Source organism: Takifugu flavidus, chromosome 12 (assembly GCF_003711565.1).
Source record: "Takifugu flavidus isolate HTHZ2018 chromosome 12, ASM371156v2, whole genome shotgun sequence".
NCBI lineage: Eukaryota > Metazoa > Chordata > Actinopteri > Tetraodontiformes > Tetraodontidae > Takifugu > Takifugu flavidus.
Genome location: NC_079531.1, coordinates 15,103,007 through 15,123,311, shown reverse-complemented (window position 1 = coordinate 15,123,311; position 20,305 = coordinate 15,103,007). Strand labels below are relative to the sequence as shown.

Here is a 20,305-nt window from a genome sequence, read left to right as displayed (position 1 = left end):
GGGGGGGGGGGGCGCCAGGTGAGGGAGGGAGGTGAAGAGCGCTGACGTGGCGCCGTAGACCGCCAGAGCTAACATCCCCCGTTCAGCATTCCTGCTGAGGGAACCGATGGAGTTCTCATTTTCCGGATATCGACTGTGGAAAACCAAAGTTATGTCGGGGAATCTGTGACCACCGAAGGAATCGCTGATGGAAAGTTGGAAAGAGCGGCTGAGCTTCACTCTGCGGATTCGTGGATTTGGATTCGTTTTAGCGAGTCGGCGAGTTCTAGGAGCCGATTTTTGAGTAAAATGGAGCCACAAAAGTGTGAATAAACGATAGTGATTAAACGGTGATTCCTACTTTTACTTCCCTCGTAGATACAAAACTGCTGGGTATTGTTGATAAAAATGTAATATTAGCGTGTCATCAAGTTCCTTACACCCACCAGAAGATCCAGAGTTAGCCACCAATGCTAACGACAACAATGCCCGACTTGTACCTGGAACGTATCGACATCGGTCTTTTGTCACGGTTCAGGTTCCATCCGCGGAGCTAACGGGGACTCGCCGCTCAACCACAGTTCAAGGTTTTTATCCATTAGCTAACATCCATCAGGCTCTAGCTGCGCTAGCTTTCCACTAGCTGTCGTTGTGGCCTCCGAGAAGCTCCGTCTCTGCTCAGGGCCTCAGCTGTCGTGCTGAGGTCACACAGGAGCTTCTATATCATATATATATGTTGTTTCGAGCGAGTGTGGCTAAGCAGATGTGATGGATTGTGCCAGGGAGGCTAGCCCGAGCCCTGACTGGCGAACAAATCCCCCGTCGGTGTGGATCAATGGAGCATTGGCTAATCCGACCACCTTAAAGCGGCAACAACGAGCCAATTACGAGGGAATGCGTTGAGGTCGCGGGGCTCCGGAGGCAGGCGACTCACCGCTACGTTTCCACTAAATGAGTTCAGAAGCAGCATTTTTAGAGCGTCTTATCTGCTTAATTGGACGTGTTTCCTGCAGGAGCAGGATATCAGGGCGGGGCACATCAGATAGCCGAGCTTCGTAAACCGTCGGGACTTAATTTGATGTTGTGGATACTCATTAAAGTGTAATTTACACTTGAGATGCAGCTTCCTTCCTCTCAGGGAAGATCCTCTTGTTTTCTCTATTTGGTGAAGCCCCCACTTCCTGTTCCTGGCCTGGTTTATGGAGGCTATCTGCTATATTATGCCTCATAAGGTGTTTTTGTTTGTGTGTTTTTTAAATAAAGTTCTGACTGCTCCCAAGTAAATATTTAAACCTGATGTTTGGTTTTGCAGGCTGCATGTTGTGTTTTGGCCAATCGGCCTTCTTCCGCTTCAACCACCCTGAAGAGGCCCTCAGGATGAAGAGCATGGTGCCGCAGGGAGGAAGCGTCTCCACCGGGGACTACAGACTCTGTCCAGGTACGTCCCCGAAGCCCTGGCTAGGACAAAAGAGCTGGACGCTCAACAACTTGTTGCTCGTCCCCCAAATCCCGCACGGTGCTCAGAACCAACGTCCGTTCATTTGGTATCACCAGTGGATTAGCCTAGCTGGTTAGCATTCCTCCAGCCATCGCGTGAAGACAGGCCTTTTCTCAACGTGCATGGTTTTTGAGCGCTTATTTCACAGTGATTAATCCAGCTTTTAGCTCCGCTGCTAGTCTTGTGTTAGCCTTTGAAAGGCAGCACTCGTTGAACCCTGCAGGCTGACTGGTGCCCAGCTGGGAGCAGGCGCTGGAGCTAACGCCATGCATGTTTTATGAGCATCTCATTCCTCTGCGTCTCCAGGCAAAGTTTTCAGCTGCTTGCTTACGCGCGCGCGCACGTGTGTGTGTGTGTGTGTTCTTGCCACATACTGAGTACCGTAATTAGCATTCTGCAAGCAAAGTGAGGACATTTTGGCTCATCCCCCCCACTTCAAAGGGCTGTTTGAGGGTTAAAATGTGCTTTTAAGGTTGAGGTTAGGGTCAGGGGAGAACATTATGTCTATGAAAGTCCTCACAAAGATAGAAATACAGGGGTGTGTGTTTGTGCGGAGGCGCTGGCTCCCCCCCAACTGTAAGCGTAGCGTTTCTTGGCTAGCGCTGCCAGCGGGGATGCGTCACAGCATCTTTATTATCGTCCTCTGTCGAGCGGGGACGCTGTCTGCCACCGGAGGACAAGATGAGCGAACATGCACGATAGCTGCCGTCGACTTCCTCTCCTGGCAATGAAAGCCTTCCGTTGTTTGGAAACGTACAATTTTCCTCAATTACGTGTTCCTGAGCTTCACTGGGATGAAGCACGCGGGCACCACTCCCATAATAATCTGAGCAAATTACCCTTCTTATCTGTGTGTCACTAAAACCGACCACTTTTATGGAGAGAAAACCCTTCGTAGCTCATAAACAGGCTTAAAAGATGGTTTTTTTTCAGCACGCCACATTGTCCTGTCCCAGAATTCTCTTGACTTTAATGCTCAGAGTCTCATTAAGTGAAGAGCTGTGTCCATCAGCTCCTGTCCTCTCACTGATTGGACATTTCCTGGGCCTCAGTGTTGGGCTGACAGAAGCCTTTGTGGCTCTGAGCTGCTCACTTTAAGTGGTGGACGTCTGGGGTTACAGTATCTCTTTCACTGACTATTTATAAAGCTCCAGCTCTGTTCTGCTGTCCAGCGTCTCTGTAATCTCTCTGGGTTTCCCCTCCAGGCCCTCGCAGCGTCTGACCAACTTTCTTCTCACTGTTGGCATCACCTCTCCATAAAAAAAGCTCTTTATCTGCCCGTCATTTGGCTGCAGGATGTTATCGCCACCGGCCGGATTTTCATCACCGTGAACATGTGCTCTTCACAAGATAATGCAGGGATAACGTTTCTACTTAGTGATGCATTCAAGAGCCACACTAAAGCAGAGGATAGTGTTCATTTGGTGATAACATTTAATGATGAAGCTTCTGTCCCAGTGACTTTCTCATCCTGGTAAAATCTTGTAAATAGGCAATTAGGGCCACATTTGGTCGTTTACAGGGGTGTTTTGTTGCTCTATTGTTCCCCGGGGTCTTATAAAAGTGGCGAGATCCGCGTCAGGGAGGCAATAACGGGGGCAGGCCACAAAAATCCCCGTTGTGATCCTTTTTTAAAACCGCTGTAAATCTTAAAGTCGTTCTAATCACCCCGGACTGGGGGAGTTGCGTCAAGGCGCCCGTAATACCGGATATAGAAGATTCGCGCTGTCAAAATAAAAGCACGTGAAATGTTAAAACGTTGGAAAAGCTTTATCACTGGAACAACTCAACACATACGTGAGGTTTTTAATGTACCCTGACATACAGGGTCGTTGTAAAGTATTTTTTTGCCACCTATTCAGGGTGTTTCTGGATGACGTCCTTTTATGTTGACAGCGGTAACCGGAAGCGCGTGTAGCGTCTCGACGCTAGCGGAACGGGAGGCAACAGCGGTGCCCAGCGCCCCAACCCCCGGCTGAAATCTCCCTTCACCGCCGAATCTCCGCGGCTTCTTCGGTGTGCGTATGTGTGCGCGACAGGGCTCGGACACACCCGGTGTGTGACCGGTGTCCGGAGGATGAGGGCCTCGGTGGGTGTCAGGTGAACCGGGTTGTGTGTCTTCATGTGAGTAACCGGAGCTCCGGAGGAGAGCAGCGAGTCGAGCCGGTCACCAAACTCCGCTTAATAATCGGTCGTTTTCACCTTCCGCCGCTTACACACAATCCCGATATTCCTCGCGATTTTTGCCCACATTTAGTTTGGGATTTAGCATACGGGGGGAGTCAGTAAAATGCCCTCGAAATAGGGAATAAAAAGATGATTTGCGCCTGGTCCCATCATCGTTTGCGCTGGTGAAATTTGGCGACGAGAACCCGAGATGTGGTGAATCAATCAGCGCCGAAAGACGCAGGAATCCACGCCGAATTGCTCGTTTGGACGTGTCACGAAAGGGGTCAAGTTGTCAAACCCCTCAGCAAAAGCGAGTTGTGGATAAAGCTAAGCTAATGCTAAATTAGCAGATTTCTAAATGAAGTTTGGACGGCGCAACCGGGGGCGCGTTTTGCCTCCATGACATAATTGCCTGGGCTTTTCTCCCGGCCAGGGAGGGGGGTGGGGGGCTTTTATCCGAGCCTCCCCTCCTGCAGGTTGTCTCCAGCAGATGTTTCCAGATGTCTCTGGATGTGACGAAGCTCGGAGCAGATGCAGGCGGAGGGTCTCATCTGTTACAACATTTCTATGACATCACGTCCGCCGGGAGAGAGAACCCTCCCAGTGTTTCCACGTAAACAGAGAAGATTTATTAAGTATTAATAAAATGGAACCTGTGATCTGGTCTCCTCCACGTCACACCGTGTGTGTGTGTGTGTGTGTGTGATATTGTCCTATGCTGACACGCCAGAGGGACCCAGAGACACGGCGAGGATTCGATTACGCCGCCTGCGTCCTTCGGGCAAACCTGTAATTGGGTTACGGAGGCACATGTTCTCCCATATGATCCAGAACCGTCTCTTCTCCTCCACACACGTGTCCTTTGTTTTCCTTCCTGTCCTCTCGAGCGCGGTCTCCGACTCGTTCCATCCTGATCGCTTCCCGCGTTTTTTCTGTCTCTTCCCTCAGACGCCGAGAGCCTGGTCAATGGGAATCACCAGGCCGGTCCAGCTCAGGCCGGTCCAGCTCCCGGAGACAGAGTCCAGTCCGAGCACAGCGCCATTGTCAGCTCCATTGAGAAGGACCTCCAGGACATCATGGACTCTCTAGCCATGGACGACGCTCAGCCTTCCTCCTCGGAGGGGAAGCCCCTGAGTGGCCACGCCATCCCCCACTCCCCCCTGTCACCCATGGTCAACGGAGGAGGCCGCTATCTGCTGTCCCCCCCCACCAGCCCGGGGGCGATGTCAGTGGGGTCCAGTTATGAGAACACGTCCCCTCCATTCTCCCCCCTCTCCTCTCCTTCAGCAGCCAGCAGCGGGAGCTTCACCAGCCCGTCCCCCAGCGGAGGACCCCTGGATCCCAGTTGCTCGCTGCCCCCGGTGCCTCTACGCTCCTCCAGTTACAAATTCACCTCCCAGCCGCCCGTACCTCAGCCTCGGACCACGTTGGGCATTGGCGGGGCGGGTCAGGAGAGTCCCAGGCTCCAGCGGAAGCTCTTGACGGAGGCTCCTCCGAGCCCCAGAGCTCAGGGACGGGAAGGAGCGGCCAGCCCCAGTCGGTCGCCTGTCGTTATTTCTCCTGAGTCTCTGGGGGGCAGAAACATTATGCCAAGTAGCCCCAGGCTCCCTCTCAAGTTCCCCACCTCCTCGTCTCCCTCCAGTCCAAGGACCAAGAAGGCCACGGTGCTCCAGGAGAGGCCCGCCAGCCCCTTCAGGGAGGTGGCTGGTCTGGTCGACTCCCTGTCCTCCAGCCCCTCCAGGCAAGTCCCTCAGCACACCAGAACCTTCCAACCTCCACTGGATCCTATAGTCCACATAATCCAGGGATCCCCTGTTCAGCAAAGTCCACGTGCGCTGCAGCCCCCTGAAAGCCCGCGCACGTCCCGGAGAAACGTGGAGCTGAACGGTAGCAGCATGAGGGAACTGCCGCCTCTGAGCCCCTCGGTGGCCAGGAGAGGGGTCCCGGTACTCCCGGGGGCGCTCCCGGGCACCGTCCCCACCTTGAGGACTCCAGATAGCCCCTCCTGTTTGGGGAAGTTTGTCCCCGAGAGTCCGAGACTCAGGTCCAAATCTGGATCAACGTCTGAGGATCCGGTCTGCAGCAGGGGCGTCAGAGCGCGCAGTCCGTCGCCGACCTCGCCGATGGAGGGCGGCGCCGGCGCGCGGAAGCCCAGCGCGGGGGGGTCTCTGTCCCCGGCGTACAGCCTGGGCTCCCTGCCCGGCTCGTCCCCGGTCCCCAGCCCCAGGACGCAGAGGAAGATGGCCGCCGGCCGAGCCCCTCCAGGGATGAGGGAGAGGAAGAACAGCATCTCGGAGATCAGCGACAACGAGGACGAGCTGGTGGAGTACCACCGCCGGCAGAGGGAGGAGAGGCTGCGCGAGCAGGAGATGGAGAGGCTGGTGAGTGCCCGCGCGTTTCCACGGCAACCAAACGCTTCCTGGTCTAGGGAGGCGGGGGGGAGGATTAGACATCCTGAACTTGTCTTCAGGTCTGAATGTAGCAGCTGGAACAAAGTCCTGTTCTGAAAGCTTGTAATTACACAGTGGGCGTGTAATTAGGCTGGAACCTTGGTGACGGGGGGGAGGGGGGCGCGGGGTCACCTCGGGGTCACCTCGGGGTCACCTCGGGGTCACCTCGGGGTCATCCGTCCACAGGCGCGACCGCGAGTTCAAACCGTAGGACGGAAGAACGCCGGTCAGGTGCCGGTCACGTGACCGTAAAAAGTCGGAATCAGAATCGCTCAGCCGTGCCTGTAGGGGGCGCCACATGTGTGTGTGTGTGTGTGTGGGGGGGGGGGGGGTTCTCTGCACCCTGATGTGTTGTGGGGTTGTTTGGAGGCAGGAACTCGCAGCTCTTTGAGGAGGCAGCAGGAGGAGCTGCGGGGCCTGTAATTAGCCGCAGTCGTGACAGCGCCTTCTTGCCCCACAGCGTCTCAGTTTACGGGGCTTCACACACATCCTGCTACTCATTCACACAACCGATTACCCCAAAACAAAGCTGTGTGAGCGGCGCCTATCGCGGAGGCTCGTTCAGGGGCGAGGGAGCGTTCACGGGGAGTCAACAGCTCAGAGGCAGCGGGAGGCTGCTGGGAGGATCCGGGTTCTTCGGGATAATGTTTAGAGTTGTTTTGATGTTCCTGACGGGTGTCTGTGAGGCTCCGGGGGAACTGGTGCGACTGGGGCAAATTGACCTTGAAACATCAGCACTTCGTGGCGTTTTCCCCTCCGGGCAGGGGCGTTTGGGACGAACCGCGACCTTCGTGGTTGTCATCTCGGGGCAGATCTCTGCCAGCAGCCCACCAGTCTGCCCCCTCTCCCCGTCTCCTCTCCTGCTTTATTTTGGTACGTTAGCAGGATGTCACCAACGTCTGTGACGCAGCAAAAACTGAAACGTTTGTGGATCCAAGTTGTTCCTTCACTGTCCAGATTATATTTAGCGGCAGCGACTTAGACCCCCCCAACACAGGCTGATGCTCCGCGTGAGACTGAATATTTGGGAAAATCCACACAGGCAGGCCGGCAGACAGTTGAATCTGTGTTCTTTAATTAATTTATCAGATAATCTGCAGAAGAGGATTTGGCTTGTGGATGTTTAACGGGGATTTTGAGGGTGCAGTTCAGTGGCCTCCCACTAGAGGGCGCCATTTAACCGCAAACCCGTGAGTAGAGCAGCGAGAAGAAACATTCAAAAGTCATATGAGATGTCAGACTGAGACAATTAGGAGTAAGTCTGTAAATATTAGCTTCATAAAGTGGAAATGAGCAAAGCAGCACGTCCTGGAGTCGTTCGTGTGGTTTGTGACGGGCCTTTAAAAAGGCAGCAACAAGCCTCACGGGGTAAAACGGCCCCCTTGATAATTATCATCTCGTTTGAGCTGGAATCAACAGAGGCAGGTTTCAGCCCCCCTGAAACTAAAATTACCTCTTTCCATCATCGCGCCTGGTGTAAATCTGTCGGCCTATTTCAGGTAAAGCCCAAAAGTTCCTCTGCTTTTATTAGAAGCAACTGCAGGAGTCCCCGCCCCTGTCCTCACCTCCTCCCATAAGACCTGGGGTGGGGGGCAACGACAGCATCTTCAGCCTTGTAACGCAGCCGCCTGTGTGTCTGATGGACCGGTACCACATGGTTCACGGCAGCGGGACCGTTCCGGGTCCTCCGGGACGAGGTCCAAGCAGGGAGCGGGTTGTGGTCTGCCTGCTGACTGTAGCTCAAAAGAAGCCAACGTTTGTGAACAGCCTGACAGCTCTCGTGAAGGTAACGACGCTAATGCTAATATTAGGTGCGGGGTCCGGGTTCAGGAGAGTAGGTGCACTTTTGGGATCCTTCCATGTGACTCTGTGGTTGCCAGGCCAGCTCAGATGCTAACAGTGAGGGCTGTGTTCTTGCCACCTTTAGCTAGGAACAAGCTAACCGCTAAAGCCTGCTCTAAATGGTGCATGTGCTTTATATAGAGACTTTTGGGCGCTTTACAGAGACCCAGAGCCTGACCTCTGAGCCAGCAAGGGTGGCAGGAAGAACTGACTTTTAACAGGAAGAAACCTCGAGCAGGACCAGACTCACGTAAGGGGACCTGTCTGCTGGTAGGTGGTGAGACAAAGGTGGTGAGGAAGGGTGAGGGAGACACGTGCATCCTACATGCAGATAGGTGAATTTGTTTTCCCAAACCTGAGGGTCAGTGGGGTCAGAGGTCGTCGGCATTTTCTGCTTCCAGCTTCGATTTTATCCGGGAAGACCGAGCTGCCACCCGAATCCTGGCAGATCTCCTGTGAGCGTCGGGACGTCTCGGCGTGGGAGAGAGTGGGAGAGAGTGGGAGAGAGTGGGAGAGAGTGGGAGCTCGCCCTCAGAAACCAGCTTTGCGACGCCAACGGACGAGCGTTTGAGCCGCCGGCGGCCCGCGAGCGGCCGTTCCTCGGCCCGCGAGCGGCCGGTTCCTCGGCCCGCTCCTCTCCGCACCTCTGCCGACGCGCACGTCGGGTTTTACATTCCGCGCACGCACGGCAGATCGAACGGGCTGATGCAAGTGCCGGCAGATGTTGCGCCTCCATAATGAGTCTGACTGTGAGCCTGCTGATTAGAACGGCCGCGTCGAGGCTCCGCCGCCCCTTTAATCGCTGCATCTCCAGCCTTGGAAGTGCCGATGCCCCCGGGCGGCGGCGGTTTAAATCCCCGCCGCCCCCACTGGGAGCAGCGACGCCGCGGCTTCATCACCGACACGTTGGAGCAGGACCACCACGGAGGTGGGCCGCTGCTGGAGAACCCCCCGCCCTTTCTTCTCCAATCTGGCTTTGATGCTTTTATGTTGGGAATAAAAAAGAAAACAAAGCGAATCCTCTTGTTGGCATCATCTGTTTGTTCCTCCCGTGGGACCTGAACGCCCGGAGCCCTCGGAGGATCAGCCCGCTCATGAATGGGCCTCGTTTGGCGGCAGATACACGCGCAGAATAAGGCTTTGTTGAACTTTCCGTGCCTGAGATTCCTGTTTACGCCTGTGACGTCGGGGAGAAGGGGGGGGAAAAAACTGCGACTGCGTATGAAAGCATCTGCTCTGATCAAAGATCTGCAGACGGAGGATGGCCCCCGGGGCGCTCGGGGAGGACAAGGAGGAGATGGGGGGAGGGGGGGGAACATTAAAGGGCACCAGAGCAAACAGGAGATGGCAAATCTCAGGGGGGGGAGAGGAGCAAACACGAGGAGGAGATGCCGACTGCTGCGAGGGTGAAAATCCAGAAAATAAAGAGGCGAGTGGGGAGACGAGGCCGGCGAAGGGAGGAGGGACAGAGTGAGAGGTCTGCCGTCAGCGTAGCTGCTCCTTTACTGGAGAGGACGCGCAGTTAGGGGACGCTAATTAGTGAAGCCGTTAAACCCCCAGCTGAGTCTGGGGGTTTGTCCTGTCAGAATTTAACTGGGGGGGGGGTATTTGAAACACACGGGGGCAGGAATTCCTCCACCTGCTGATGGCAGTAAAGCCTCACATCCGGTTCGCTGCATTTATTAACCAGTTTCCTCTTGATAGTGCTTCTGTTGGGACCAGTTAGCATCCTCAGAGGCTAATGATGTCATGGCGGGGGGGGGAGTTGATCACCTGGTTGGAGCGTGAGGAAACCTTGGTAACGCTTAGCCTCGGCTACCGTATCCTGCTGTAAACCCACTGTATCTCCCAGGGGCTCATGGGAGCGCGCCATTTTGTACCCAGTGTTTGATTAACACACCAAAGTGCGACCTTGTTCTCTTCCCAGCCAGCTCTCGCAGCCCCCCCGGGGACCTTCTAATGATATCTACAGAGGCCCTACAAAGTTCTAAATTAAAGGATTTTTATCGCCCGCGGCAACAGAGCGCTCCGATCCTAAAAAAAACAAACTTCTGGCGTTGAAAAGAGCCGCAAAAAAGGAGGAAAAACGGGGGATTCTTGCCGATCTTGTTTGTGCTTCTGAGCCGCAGCGCGTCTCTACGCGATTGTTGACAGATTTGTTGCTGTCGACTCGATTTAGGCGACGCCGAACGTGTCTAATCCGCCCGAGCCCCCCCCCCACCCACCCCCCACCTGAGAGGCCGTCTGATCCTAGACCGTTGGCGTTCTGTCGCTTCTGCTGACAAAACCTGACGGCAGTTATTCTAATTCCAGCAGATGTTGAGTGGGAGGACGGGATCGGAGCGCTTGACGTTGGACGGCGCCGCCGGGGGGGTGGGGCGGGGGGAGGGGGAGGGGGGGGGAGGGTTACACAGCCTGGCAGATTACAGGTTAGAGCCGGCGCTGATGGGTGAAGTCCCAAATCCACCAGGAAGTGCAGCCTGGAGTTAAGACGGGTGACCCTGTTGGTCCGTGACCCCCGCATGGTGGCAGCTGGACCACCAGACCAGCCTGGCCCTCGTGGGGGGGGGCGAGGGTCCTGTTCTGACGTCCCCCTTCCGGTTCCCCACAGGAGCGCCAGCGGCTGGAGACCATCCTCAACCTCTGTGCCGAGTACAACAAAGGAGAAGGCGGCGGCCTGGAGCCGCTCGGCTCGGGGAGGACGGGGTTCCCCGGGGTGCTGAGCGACGGCCCGGCCCAGAAACCCTCGCTGGACGGCGTCCTGGCGGGGGCGCCGTTGCCCGCCGCCTTCCAGCTGCTGCAGAAGCAGCGAGAGAGCGACGAGGAGAACCTGAAGGAGGAGTGCAGCAGCACGGAGAGCACCCATCAGGAGGTGAGGACGTCTCCGGCCCCCGGCTCCTCCGCAGCAGCAGCGCTGCTCAATGGAGACAGACAGGTTCTCGCCGTTAGCCTTTAGCATGTAGCCACGTCGATCTCCACTCCGCAGCCACTTAAAATCTTTCCTCGTCCTCGTCCCCGCAGCACGAGGACTCGTCCGGCTCGGGGAGCCCCGGCCGCCTGGAGCTGGGCTACCTGGAAGACGAGCGCGTTCGAGCTCTCGCCCGCATCGATGAGCTCAAATCCCGGCTGATGGAGCTGGAGCAGCAGCTGCAGGAGTCCAAACAAGAGGTAGGAAATGAAGCCGCCGCGTCCCCGAGGGTCAAAGGTCAGACGTTCTCCCTCCTCCAGGCAGAGATGGAGCGCGCCTTGCTGCAGGGCGAGAGGCAGGCGGAGGCGGAGCAGATGGAGTCGGAGGCGGACGTCATCGCGCAGCTGCAGCACAAGCTGGACGAGCTGGAGAGCGCCATCCAGAGGGAGAAGGACAAGGTAGGCCTGGACGTTCTCTCACACACACACACACACACACACCACACACACACACACACGCGCTCCTCTGGTCTCCTCCGGGTTGGATGATCACATCAGTTCTCCAGATGTGATTTGGGCTCCTCTCCTGCACGTTTGTACTAACGACCTCTGCTAACCTCTAATCCTCCCCCCTTCTGATCTGTGTGGCGACGCTCGGGCTCCAGAGGCCGTTTGGGCTCTGCTCCTCCGATCTTCTGGTGTCACGCAGCTCCTTTGTCTTCAGATTCTAACGGCTTTAGTTTCCTCGTCGATCACATGACCTTTACAGACACAGAACCAGTTTGTAGCTCATTTGTCAGCAGCGTTTTGATGTTTTTATCTGCATGGTGTGGATTTTTGAGTGTCTCTGTTTTCTTCTCTCCCCGTCACTCTGTTGTTGTTGTTGTTGTTGTTGGTGCGTGTGTGTGTGTGGGTGTGTCGTGTCCTAGGAGAGGGCCAATCTGGAGGCTGAACGGCGGGCCCTGCAGAGCCTCCAGGAGGGCTACGCCGAGCTGAAGAACCAGCTCCATAACTGTCCCGAGTCGCTGCGGGAACATTTGCAGGAGCAGCTCAAGAGGGTGGGTGTCAGACGGAAGCAGCAGCACCTTCCAGACAAAATTCAGGAATCTTCCAGGTCCCCTGAACCTCTGAGCCGGGCTCCAGCACTGAGCCGAAGGAATTTTCCTTCTCGGCTCCACACGTACGTGTTAGCAAGGCCTCCGGGGTTAGCGAGGCCTCCCGTGTTAGCAAGGCCTACGGGGTTAGCGAGGCCTCCTGGGTTAGCGAGGCCTCCCGTGTTAGCGAGGCCTCCCGGGTTAGCAAGCCTCCCGAGTTAGCGAGGCTGCCCGGGTTAGCGAGGCCTCCCGTGTTAGCGAGGCCTCCTGGGATAGCGAGGCCTCCGGGGTTAGCGAGACCTCCCGTGTTAGCGCGAGGCCTCCAGGGTTAGTGAGACCTCCCGTGTTAGCGAGGCTTCCCGTGTTTGCGAGGCCTCCCGGGTCAGCGTGGGAGCACGTGAGGCCCCCTGAGGCTGCTCCTGGGACATCTCTCTAATGTGTGAATGTAGCACCTTTTCCTGTCCTGTCTTTAACCGCTGACTAATCCATTAACCACCTGCTAGATCTGCTCCTTTCTTTCCTTCCTCTGACTCTTTGGATCGTTTTGACCCTTTTGGAGCCTTTCGAGCTGGAGACGAGACCTGGAAGGAGACTAATCCCGTGTTTGAGTAGCTTCCGCTGTCGCCGAGGTCATTTTTGTTTGGTCCCCCCCCCCCCTAAAGGACACATCTGAGAGCTCTCCACTCATGTCAGGGTTGGTTTTCAGTGTGAACATGATGGAACGGAGACGCCACATTCCGATGTGTCCAAGTACGTCCGCCTGAACGGCGTCCTCCAGAACAAGCGTTCAGGGTCGGGGGGGGTTTGTCCTTTAATGGCCCGACTGAGCCGTGATGTAACCTCTGGTGGGCTCCCATCAGGACGGCGAGGCGCTGGAAGCCGGGACCAAGAAGTTTGAGGACCTGGAGTTCCAGCAGCTGGAGAGGGAGAGCAGCCTGGAGGAGGAGAGGGAGACGATGAGCCAGCAGCTGCTCCTGGAGAGAGCGGAGTACCACAGCAGCGTGGCCAAGAGAAAGGTGAGGAGACGCGCGCTCGGTAGCCACGCTAGCTAGCACGCCACTCCACTCCACGCCTCTGTCCTCCAGGAGAAGATCTCCGCTCTGGAGGCCCAGGCCACCCAGCTGGGCCTGCAGGCGTCTCAGGAGCGCGAGCGTCTGGTGGAGGAGCGGACGGTCGCCCTGCAGACGCTGCAGAGGAGAAGGAGAGGCTGGCGGAGCTGGAGAAGAGGTACCACGGCCTGACCGGGGGGCGGGGCTTCCCCAAGTCCTCCTCCGCCATGAGAGAGGTGAGTGTGGGGTCAGCCGTCTGGTGTGAACTGTTCCTGCCCTAACAACCTGAACGGGGGGGGGGGGTCAAGGGGAGGCGGCTACCTGTCCCCCTGATTTCAGCTGCTCTGCCTCAATCCTTGAAACAGGAAGTGCTCCACACGTCGGCGAGGCCGGCCTGTTGTCGGAGGACGCCCGCTCCTCCCAGCATTCCCTCTGTCGGGCCTCTGCTTCCTACTCGCGTCCCTCCCCTCCCTGTCAGTTTTACCCCAGCAGCCCCACAGAGGTAACAGCACTAACCCGCCCTGCATGAAGCCCGTTGCCCCCCCCCCCACCCCGCCCGCTAGCGCCTCTGTGTGTGACGTGACGTGTGTAGGTGGTCATGTGACTCGTGTGTGCTGTAAATGCCAGTAACCTCGTGGCTTCTCATCCCGTCTGACCACGTGGCGTTGAGCGGTTCCCGACGTCGTTGTTTTTCCGATGCACGGCGGCGACCACACACCCGTCTCGCACGCTCGCTCGCCACCCGTGCTGGCGCCGCCAGGGGCGACACTCGCGTCCGGACTTTTACCGTTAGAGTTCTGCCGGTCCGCCGCTGGTCGTGACCCTGCGGCTCCGGCACAGACGCGGGGTGTTAGCATTAGCTGCTAGCTGGGTTTGATTTGGTGACTGTAGAGGTGAATGTAGATCTGATATCATCAATCAATATCAGGCTGTTTACGGGAAGCTGATACTCAATGACCTCATTTCTGAGGTCAGAGGTCACAAATCAAACCCGCTGCCCGTCCACCAGAGTGACCTTGTTTTTCCTTTCCTTTCCTTTCCTTTCCTTTCCTTTCCTTTCCTTTCCTTTCCTTTCCTTTCCTTCCTGCCTTCCCTTCCCTTCCCTTCCCTCCCTTCCCTTCCCTTCCCTTCCCTTCCCTTCCCTTCCTTCCCTTCCTTTCCTTTCCTCCCCTTCCTTCCCTTCCTTTCCTTTCCTTTCTAAAGAACTATGTGACTATGGGACAGTTGAATCAGATTTATGGGATGCCAAAGGTGGAGTCGTCCCCCACGTCTCCGCTCCACCAGCCCCTGCAGTCCGGCGCTGGAGACCCCGCCTTTTCCTACCTCCCCTCTCCTTGTGGCTCCTCCCCCTCTCTCTCCGTGGAGGTTCGTGGCGTCTTCCTTCCTGTTTTTCCCCACTTTTAACATGGTTTGTGCATCTTATTCAACCTTGTGAGTCCGTAGATCCTCCAGCTGAAAACTTAAATGTTCCTCTGAGGAAATGGGTCACTGCAGCAGCAGCGACATAGAATTAAAATCAAGAAGATATGGATTTGGAAGCTGGAGGGGGAAACGCATAATTCAGCTGGCAATAATGTGCTGAAGACGGAAAAACATCAGTGTAATTCCAGCTTCTTAGGGTGCATAAAACAAACGCTCCTATCCTCCCCGCCATCTTTACATGCTTTCTAATCTCTTTTCTTCTCTCCTCCACCCTCGTTCTGCTCCCTCCTTCATCTCAGCACCACACTGATGCTGGCAGGTCCAGGCTAGATTTAGAGCAGTGGTACCGGGGGCTGATGGCTGGCTCCGGCCCGCTCTGCCCCTCCCTTCTGCCCCCAAAGTCACAGTCGGGCTGCCGGCCGGTGCTGCAGGTAGCTGCTCTTCTCTTCCTCCTCCGGCTTTCTGCTCACTTGTTCTTCTGTCTTATTCCTTCATCTGCAGCCCACAGTCGTCAGTGTGTGTGTGTGTGTGTGTGTGTGTGTTAGAGGTGAAGATACCTGTTGTAACTCTTATCAACCAGTAGGGGGCGATAGAGCGCCTGGAACGTCGTGTTAGAATGTGGAATTCCAGTTTGATATTTGAGTTCTGTGGTTGAGAGCGTGTTCCGGGGGGGTGGGGTGGGGGGGTAGGGCCAGGTCCTCTGGGTTTGTGCTCCATCCCACAGCTCAATGCAGCATTATTGGACCTGAGAGCTGCTGATTAGGGTTTGATTCATCAAGTTCTCCACGCCCCCCCTGATCTTTGTGCTTTTACCCCCGCAGGTATTTCGCTCCAAGCTGGACAGCGACTCGGGTCCGTCTCTCCATCAGTCCCGCTCGGGTTCGACGTCCCCCCTGCAGCAGGGCGCGGCCACGCTGGGGCGCCACTCAAAGGTGGGCGGGTCTTCCGACGGCCTCGCCGCCGGTCCCGCGTCTCCGACGGGAACTGACCGTTGTTTTCTGGCGCCGCAGGGCCCCCTGATGGCCGCGGGCAGCACCGGCAGCCTCCCCAGGAACCTGGCCGCCACGCTGCAGGACATCGAGGCCAAGAGGCAGCTCGCGCTGCAGCAGAAAGGTGACGCCACCGCGCCGACTCAAGGTCAAGGTCGACCTGTTTGGGTTCTTTTTGCTCGGACTTTTGCCAAAACGGATGATGAGAAGGTCAAATTAAAACGAGCTCTGCTCAGGGAGAGTTAATGTTCCATCAGGAACCCAAATGTCTGGTAGCGAGCAGCCAAATGGGCCTAATTTCCCCCCAAAACCGGGAGAATCTTCGTCTGGGATGGCGGCGACGTCGTTACTCGGTAGCCTTTGTGATGAGCAATCAGCATTTAGTCCTGATGACATCGGGAAAGGCACTTATTCCGAGTTTAAACACCGGTTGGAATGTGTAACTATTCCAAAGAGATGAGCAAATAATAATTACAATGGCAACACATTTTATTTGTACAGCGCGTTTGGCGCCGTTATTGTAGCTTCCAGTGGATTCCAGAGAAACGAGGACAGGGAAAACAAAGAGGGAGCGCTAATTAAGGCGAGCGCGCCGCTTTGATGTGGGAAGACGTTCGACTGGAAGCGGCTACGAGACGTTAAAACAGAATTATTACGTTTTCACGTCGGTTTACAGACATTCAGGCGTCGTTAGCGTGTTTTCTTTAGCTCGTCAGTGTTGGTTATTGGTGTGTGTGTGTGGGGGGGGGGGACACCTCCGCTCCTGCTCCTCTCTGTGGGATTAGCCCCGCCCACGGCGCCGGGCTGGAGACCCGAGTCCGACCCTCTCCGGTCTGTTCGGGCGCCCCAGACCTCCAGACTGAACCCCTCAGCCAGGGGCTCAGCAGGTTGTCACATGACCTCCTTGATCTTCCCATCAACCCCCGGCGTCTGAAATCAGCCCGCTCGTGTTCTGATCGGCTGGTAGCCTTTAAGACCCGGCCCACTGCCCCCCCCCCGGAGGATCCGGCGCCGCGCTAATGCCAGCGGATCAGAGGGGGGCGACCCGGGCAGCCAATCAGGAGCCGCCTGGCGGTTTCCATCGATTTACCCGTCAGAGAATTGAGACGTTGATCACAGACGCTGCCCCCCCCCCCCCCCACCTTCTAGCGTGTTTCCCCTCATCCATAAATCATCCCTGAGATCTACGGGATTTGGGAATTTTGCGAAGGAAAAGTGTCGGGACAAAAGCGCTGAAAATCCCCCCCCCCCTCCCCCCCCCCAGGTCAGCAGGTGATCGAGGAGCAGCGGCGGCGTCTGGCCGAGCTCAAGCAGCGAGCGGTGGCCGAGGCTCAGTACCAGTGGGAGGCGCTCCACGGCTCCCAGACCCACCTCCTGACCTCGCCGCCTCCGTCCTCGTTCTCGCCGCTGACGGTGTGCCGCGGGGCGCCCCCCCCTCTGGTCCACCACTCCATCCTGCACCACCAGCCGCCGGCGGCCGGCGACCGTCCCTACGACACGCTGAGCCTGGAGAGCTCGGACAGCGTGGACACCAGCATCTCCACCGGGAACAACTCGGCCTGCTCGCCGGACAACACGTCCAGGTTCGTCCGGTCGGATCAGGCGACCTTTGATCTAGATCAAAGGGTCAGGTGAAGCTAACGGACGTTGTGTCTGACCGCAGCGTCGGCGGCGCGGACGCCCTGAAGATCGAGGAGATGGAGAAGATGCTGAGGGAGGCGCAGCTGGAGAAGGCCCGGCTCATCGAGTCCAGGGTAAGACGGATGGTCCCCGTCCCGACGTCAATGGCAGGACAGTCCAGTCAGCACATTCCTAGTCTTCTCCTTCATTTTTATCGTCATTTGATGAAGACGCCGAAACCGGGATCGATCCTCCGATTGATGACCGGTTCACTTTGTTGCTGAAAGTCCTTCTGGGTTCTGGGTGTGGGGGGGGGCGGTTCTCTGCAAGGCCCGGATATTTGACGACAGCGTTGCTCCCCAGGAGCGGGAGAGCCTGGCTCGCCGACAGATGCTGGAGGAGGAGCGGAGGAGGCGGGAGGAGGCGGAGAAGAGGCTCCAGGACGAGACGTTCCACCGGCAGCAGCTGGTGGAGAAGGAGGTGAAGATGAGGGCCAAGAACTTCTCTCAGGTCAGTGACCCCCCCCCCCCGTTAGAACCAGTGGGGCCGAAACGCTGCCCCCTAGTGGCTGGGAGACCCCGACCCCGTCGCTAACGGCCCGCGTCTCCTCCAGGCCCGCCGATGACGCGATACCTGCCCATCCGGAAGGAGGAGTTCGACCTGCGCTCCCACGTGGAGTCGTCGGGCCACAGCGTGGACACGTGCTACCAGGTCATCCTCACCGAGAAGATGTGCAAAGGCTACCTGGTGAAGATGGGGGGCAAGATCAAGTCCTGGAAGAAGCGCTGGTTCGTCTTCGACCGCCTCAAGCGCACCTTCTCCTACTACGTCGGTAAGATCTACGGACACGCCGGTCGGTCGCGGGACGGTTTTAACGATCAAAGGCTGTCGAAACGGCGACTTTAAGATCCGAGTCGGAGCCGAAACATCGTTGTGTAGCGACTCTGAGGCGTCAGGTTTTAAGGCGGCGGAGCGGCGTGCTGGGGACCTTCGGCGGCGGCACGTGCAGAGCGAAGCGTGCGCCCGCGTCTAATTTTGACGGGAGCTCTGGGAGCCTTTGAAGTCCTCTGAAGGTTGCGCTTTGAAGCGTACCTGGTTGGAGGAGGCGCGCTGAGATTAGCCAGGTTCAGACGCGCCCGGCGCCGAGCTCTCCGGGGACGCCAGCCAAGACGCTTCGCTCCCGTCGTCTCTTGACCTTGAACGGCGAAGAGGTGGCGGGTAAACGGGGCGCGGCCGGCGTTAATCAAGCGAGGCGAAGAGACGCGGCGGAATGAGATGCAAACGGCGTGTTTGAATGCTAAAGAGGTCGTTAGCGGATAATGGCCGCGCATTAAGCGGGAAAGTGTTGTTCCTCGAAATGAAGCGCGGCATTTTCTACCTACTGCTCTTGAAGTTGGCTGGCGGAGTGTTTGTGCCTGGAGGTAGAGGACGGGTGCTGAGTTCCCCACCGGTTCCCCTCCGCTAGTTCTGCAGCGGCTGATGAAACACGCTGCAATCGTGTGCTAGCGTAGCGTAAGAACGTGAAAACACAATGAGCCCCGCCGCTTAAAGAGGAGCAAAAGTGCTGCGCTTGTCTTTCTCCATCCATCACCGCAAACCCTAAATTGTTGATGATCAAAGTTTTGCGGATTGTCCGCGTCTCCTGACGTTTTCCGCCTGCGCTCTTCTTCTTCTCCTCTCCTTTACATTCCCCCCCCCCCCCACCAGACAAACACGAGACCAAGCTGAAGGGCGTCATCTACTTCCAGGCTATAGAAGAAGTTTATTACGACCACCTCCGCAGCGCCACAAAGGTGACACGCCTCCTGCCGCCGTCGTCCCCTCCCCCGCGAGCGCCTCTCTGACCCCGCCTCCTTTTCTCCTTCCAGAGCCCGAACCCCCCCCTCACCTTCTGCGTCAAGACCCACGACCGACTTTACTTCATGGTGGCGCCGTCCGCGGAGGCCATGAGGATCTGGATGGACGTGATCGTCACGGGGGCCGAAGGCTACACGCAGTTCATGAACTGAGCGGGAGCCCCGCCCCCTTCCCCAGGCCACACCCCCAAGACCCCGCCCCTCAGCTCCCACACATGTCACAGGTCACTCGAAACTGCACGTCAGATTTTATTTTGTAGACAATTTTTCCTGTTTTGGATTCAAAAAAGGGACACACACAGACACACGTGCTCACACACACACACGTGCACACACACACACACACACACGTGTATATAAACCAAATGTTTTGAAGAAGCCTTTCTATATTGCCAAATGGAGATCTTGTAGTTATTTGTTCAAACTTTTGTATCTTTTTTTTTTTACGTGTAAAAAAGACATAAATTGCCAAATGACACAACGCCAATGTTTCCTTTGACCGTTGAACCGCGACTTCACATTAAGACGTTCGAATCGGCGCGCGGCGCACGTAGCGCTCGCGGCGCACGTAGCGCTCGCGGCTCTCGGTACATCACACCTTCAGTCCATCGTTCAGACAATCCAAAGAAACTGGAGGAGTTTTTTTTAAGTAACGCGGGACTTTAAGAAATCGGTACGTTGGTGTGTGAGTTAGCAACATGCTAGCTATACCTACTTTAAATGTTAGCTGCTTTAACAGTAGCTACCTTTAGCTTAGCAACCTGATTATGTTTCATTGTTCCATGCTCTTTGCATTCTCACAGAATATTAACAGCCGTGATAAACTAGCTTTCTTTTTTTGCTGAGAACTGCAATAAACCACCTTCCACTCAACCGTAATATTTTTAATTCTTAATTTCAGGCTCCTTACGTACGATTTCTCGCAAAATGTAGAAGACGGTCCATTAGCCAAGTAGCCGTTGGTGAGCTGATGCTACACAGAGGAGAAACAGCCGTCAACCCTGCTGGCCAGATACAAAACCACCAGGGGGCGCCGACGAGTCTGAACTGTGCCTTTTGACCCTGCTCAGTTACCGTAGACTAGGATGGCCTTTGCGGCACATCGGATGTAAATAAACAGACGTGTTGTCGTCGTGAGTGTTGAGGTTGTAGTTAGCGGCGGCGGTTTGTGTCCGACCTCGTCCGGTTTCACGTGTCGGTTCACTTAATTTATGGTCGTGGTGCCTGAAAGCGACGCGGTTACTTTAAAGACCTTAATATATTCTTGCCTTTTCAAGCCACAAATGCGACTCTTCAACACTGGCTAGGCTGTTGGTCGATGGTGTTTATGCGTCACTGTTCTGTACGTTAAATAGCGAAAATGCTGTCAAGATGTTGCCTCAATGAAAAATGTCGACATTAAATCGTACAAAAGCACCAGCAGTTGTTCC

General features: G+C 56.3%; 1 protein-coding gene across 1 annotated transcript in view; it reads left to right on the top strand.

The window, feature by feature from the left end:
• Positions 1-20,291, top strand: part of phldb1b (pleckstrin homology-like domain, family B, member 1b) — a 30,080-nt gene extending 9,789 nt beyond the window's left edge. The window contains 20 exon segments of the mRNA XM_057050102.1: positions 1,292-1,417; positions 4,595-6,027; positions 10,550-10,873; positions 10,960-11,106; positions 11,167-11,304; positions 11,775-11,903; positions 12,800-12,955; positions 13,025-13,130; positions 13,133-13,228; positions 13,354-13,490; positions 14,192-14,353; positions 14,710-14,841; positions 15,232-15,342; positions 15,421-15,523; positions 16,664-16,982; positions 17,063-17,153; positions 17,383-17,533; positions 17,633-17,851; positions 18,727-18,812; positions 18,888-20,291. Coding sequence (XP_056906082.1) covers positions 1,292-1,417; positions 4,595-6,027; positions 10,550-10,873; positions 10,960-11,106; positions 11,167-11,304; positions 11,775-11,903; positions 12,800-12,955; positions 13,025-13,130; positions 13,133-13,228; positions 13,354-13,490; positions 14,192-14,353; positions 14,710-14,841; positions 15,232-15,342; positions 15,421-15,523; positions 16,664-16,982; positions 17,063-17,153; positions 17,383-17,533; positions 17,633-17,851; positions 18,727-18,812; positions 18,888-19,028 — 4,307 coding nt within the window. The 3' untranslated portion in view covers positions 19,029-20,291.
• The last annotated feature ends 14 nt before the right edge of the window (positions 20,292-20,305 follow it).